At 32.8% G+C, this 4,582-nt stretch overlaps 1 protein-coding gene across 1 annotated transcript; it reads left to right on the forward strand.

The window, feature by feature from the left end:
• Positions 1–2,657: 2,657 nt before the first annotated feature.
• Positions 2,658–4,160, forward strand: LOC104891980 (protein EXORDIUM-like 2). The gene has a single exon (XM_010677776.4). The coding sequence runs from the start codon at positions 3,036–3,038 to the stop codon at positions 3,966–3,968; it is 933 nt and encodes a 310-aa protein (XP_010676078.2). The 5' UTR covers positions 2,658–3,035; the 3' UTR covers positions 3,969–4,160.
• Positions 4,161–4,582: the final 422 nt, after the last annotated feature.

Raw genomic sequence — 4,582 nt, forward strand, 5'->3', positions numbered from 1 at the left:
AAATACTCTTTTATGCGTTGTTATTCTAAGATAATTGATGATGGCAAAAAAAAGTCATGGCAATTAAAAAAAATCTAATATAACTACCAGTTTTTTTAGTGAACATAACTTTCAGATTTTTGAAAACAAAATAATTATGTACAATACAACTGATGAATCTCAAAGTAATAATTAAAATTTTTTATTTAATCCTTATTTGTCATCTATAGAGTCATAGAGATATAGTTATACACAATTAAAATTTTTTATTTAATCCTTATTCGTCATCTATAGAGTCATAGGGATATAGTTATACACTAAAAGGCGATGTCACGCATGCATTGCTTGCAAAAATGCTAACAAATTATTAAACTAACATCTTTTCTTTTTGTTTTAGAGAAAAACTAACGTCTTTTCTAAAAATATGTATAATATTTATTGTTAGTGCTTAGCGCTTCATATATCAAACCGTAATATATTTAGTTGTTGTATGACTGTGTCATAATAATGTGACTATTGGTGAAACTAAAAGAAGACTCATGATTTATTCTTTTCAATTTATATTTATTTATTGTTAGAAAAATCGACAAAAAGAAAGTAAAATGTACAATTAATAATTAAGATAATTTAAGGAAAAAAGTTGAAGGAAACAAATCCTTAAGTAGACTTTAATAGTAAATGATAACTCGATACTTTATACATCTCTTCTATAATGACTTTAACTTTCACAATTTTCACATTATTTTTGAGTTTTAGACATATACTCCGTTTCCTAAAGATCTTCCCTCTTTCCGTTTAAGGGTATTTCCAAAAGATCTTCCCTCTTTTGCTTTATTCCTTATTTGGCAAAACAAATTTCCCTATTTACCCTCTCATGTCACTATCATATGGTCCACCATTACATTATTAATTCAATTTTACTCCCTTTCTCTCTCCTACTTTAACCCCTTTTTATTTTGTATTATCTTAACCCCTTTCTCTCCTACTTTACTCACACCATGCCCCACACAACTTGATTTTCCTTGGTATCTGTAAGAACAGTAAGTGGGAAGATCTTTAGGAAACGGAGGGAGTAGTAGGGTTTACCTTTTATGTAGAATTTCAAGAAAATATAAGAATTTGATTATATGGCACCTAATTCAAATTTTTGTTTTAAGTGAATAATTGACACAAGGCAACCAAGTAGGTTATAGTTTCCTTCCCTAAAAATTGGCAATGAGTTCATACAATGTTTATGTCAGCATCCATTAAGAAAAGTTCCGGGTCATCTCACTTTGTGACAAATATGCTCACCTAATATTATTTTGTATTATCTCAAAGATGTAATTAATCATGATGTGAATTGTGAAGGTCCAAAGCAACTTTGTACTGATCTAGGAGTATTCATTACAAGATCCAGATAATGATCATATCGTAGTCCTTTTATAATCTTTTTTAAGTTGTTTCCTGCGCGCCTTAAGAATTAGCCGCTTATTAATAAATTTTAGCTTCAAAGTTGTGAATACGACGTGAGTAGCGAAGCTGCATGCGTTTATTTTTCAACACCAATTGGCCACATAGTAAATTAATTTAAGAATATTTTCAGTTCTAAACCACTTCATTTTAAACAATGTACTCTATGCTGTTTCCAACTCCAAACCACTACATTATTTTAGTCCAATTGATTAGGTCATATAGTAGATTACTGAGAAGTGGTAAGTAGTGTCTAATATATGTAGAAGCATTAATTTGAACAATTTTTAGTCAAGGAGAAGATATTTTACTAAGGAAAAAAATGTGTGTGATAATTTCTTGAATACTCGACGAGATAAGATGGAGAATAAAATTTCCTACAATCATTAGCATTATGTACCAAAAAAAATAGTAACTTGAATGAAAAAGTTTGTTTGAAATATTCAAACATTAATTGATATAGGGAAAAAATTTATACTCTTATTATCAAAAGAAAATTAATTTATATCTGTTTGCCCAAGCTTATCATTTTGAACCAATTAGTTGAAATCATTACAAATTAGAAAATAATGTAAAAACTCTAGAAGATACTATAACGACACAAGCTTTGTAATAATAAGATGTGTATGGTTAGATAGATAAAGACAATGGCGTTGGGCTTCTCAAATTGAAGCAATAGTCTTTGTTCAATTTAAGAATGGTCTTCTACGAGGTGAAAAGCATGAAATATCATAAACACAAATTTGGATTTAAAGTGGCACAAAAGAGCACAAAGTTTTAAGTTTATTATGTCATGTAGGTTGTATATTAATATTTTGGGGGTAACACATTGTGGTACTAAAAGAGGCCATCATGTTTATGCTGCATGTAGTAACTAACCCTTCGGCACGATTAGATGTCATGTACACCTACATTAACATAGAAATTATACTTTTATATTGAGACACACACAATACAATGTACTTTGGAAATAAAATTGCACTTCAAGAAATACAAAATTGGATAAATTTCATGAGTATTACTACTATTACTTTAATCAAGGATAGGATTATATATAGCAAGACTAGTAGACTACATTACAAAACAATGGGAGGCCCCATTCACCCCTTAAGAACGCCTACATATTTGAACCGGCTGTCTCGCATTGCCGTCCAAAAAGGGAATAAAATGGTTCAATTCTACTAAAGACCATCTCAACACAGCTGTCCCCTTTACTAATACTACAAACTCAAGCCCCATATTTCATCCTCTCACCCTGTTTTTGTCTTAGTCAATACTAAAACCCAAAACCCTCTTTACAATCTTCAACACTCATCAACATCCCTTTAAATTTTAAATTCAAAAGAATTATATCAATTCTAAACTTTTTTTTCCCTTATTTTCTACGTTCTAGCTACTTCTTTTGTCTTTCTAATCATCTCTATCATTGCATTACCCAATTCTTAGCTGGAATTTTCTCTACTACTATCCCTCATATAAATACTCCTTTCTCTCTTCATTCTTTTCATATCTTCTACTTATCTTTTACCAACAATCTTCCCTTCTAAAAACAAAGTCCTAATCCTCAATTAACTTGAAAAACTAACCAACATTTCCAATAGAAAATGGCTAATCCCACATTTCATTTCTTCATCTTAGCACCTCTTTTTCTAATTTGTTCCCTTTCAATTCGTAGTTCAGCTTCGGCGTTACCGCGTAAGCTAGCTCTTGTGCAACCTGAACCTCTTGTACTCAAATACCATAATGGCCCCCTTCTTAAAGGTAATCTTACAGTTAACCTCATTTGGTACGGCAAGTTTACTCCCGTCCAACGCTCTATAATTGTTGACTTTATTCAATCACTTTCATCTCGAGCGCATGCATCACATCCGTCGGTTTCATCATGGTGGCAAATTACTGGAGGGTATAGGGGAGGACCCTGTACCATTACTCTAGGGAAACAATTTCTAGACCAAAGTTATTCCCTAGGAAAGGCTTTAACTCCCTCTCAACTCCTCGTTTTGGCCTCTAAACTTCCTCATAGGAATGCAATCAACGTCGTTTTGACGTCTGCTGATGTGACCCCAGACAGGTTTTGCATGAGCACGTGTGGTGCACATGGGTTTGGTTTAGCGGGAAAACACAAAAAGATTAAGTTTGCTTATGCTTGGGTGGGTAACCCGGAAAAACAATGTCCGGGTCAGTGTGCTTGGCCGTTTCATCAGCCCATGTACGGCCCACAAACACCTCCTCTTATCGCTCCGAATGGTGATTTGGGTGTTGATGGTATGATCATGAATTTGGCAACGGTGTTAGCTGGAGCGGTTACGAACCCGTTTGATAGTGGATATTTTCAAGGTCCAGTGGATGGTGGGTTGGAAGCGGTTTCTGCTTGTACGGGTATATTCGGGTCAGGTTCTTACCCGGGATACCCGGGTCAGCTCCTAGCTGATCGCTCTACAGGAGCAAGTTTTAATGCATATGGGACACACGAGCGTAAGTATTTGCTTCCCGCTATGTGGGACCCGAAAACTTCGGCTTGTAAAACTCTTGTATGAGCCGTTATTGTCGAACACTTTGGTCTTTGGGCACACTAGTATCTCTTTCAAAAACACAAATAGTGTGTACATATTGTTATTCTTGAGAAGCTATTAAGTTTGTAGAGTCGTATCATTCAAGTATGTTTTGATGTGTATTAGTACATTGATTATTGTTTAATCATGAAGAAACAAATTAATTTTTTCCTATAACCTTTTTCTTTTGAGTTTGTTTTGTAAGAGACCGCTTACTTTTAAATTAAATTTAAATAATGATAAGTCCAATATTAAAAAGAGAATTAGCCTAATAGTGACTAGGTTAATTTTTTTCGATGACTAGTTTAATCCATTTAGTGACTAAGTCTATTTTTATATTAAAATTAGACCGTCTTTTTTAATAATTTTTGTTTTCTTTTTCAAAGTTTGCAACTTATTATGGCGTTAAAAAGGCATTTTAGACTAAGTTTAAGTGTGTTAATACTACAATTTTTTTAGTTGCACCATTTACTTTTTCATATTTGACGAAACAATTCTTTGAACGTTAATATCTCTTATTGGGTGTAACTAAAAAATTATAAAATTTGATATTTGTAATCTTTGCATTGAGTCGTATCTAACAAGACCCCACCTGACTA

The sequence above is a fragment of the Beta vulgaris genome, chromosome 1, assembly GCF_026745355.1.
Source record: "Beta vulgaris subsp. vulgaris cultivar EL10 chromosome 1, EL10.2, whole genome shotgun sequence".
In the NCBI taxonomy this organism is placed as follows: domain Eukaryota; kingdom Viridiplantae; phylum Streptophyta; class Magnoliopsida; order Caryophyllales; family Amaranthaceae; genus Beta; species Beta vulgaris.

What these genes read in the sequence shown, in the direction of transcription:
- LOC104891980 (XM_010677776.4), top strand. Translation starts at nt 3,036, where the DNA reads ATGGCTAATCCCACATTTCATTTCTTCATCTTAGCACCTCTTTTTCTA.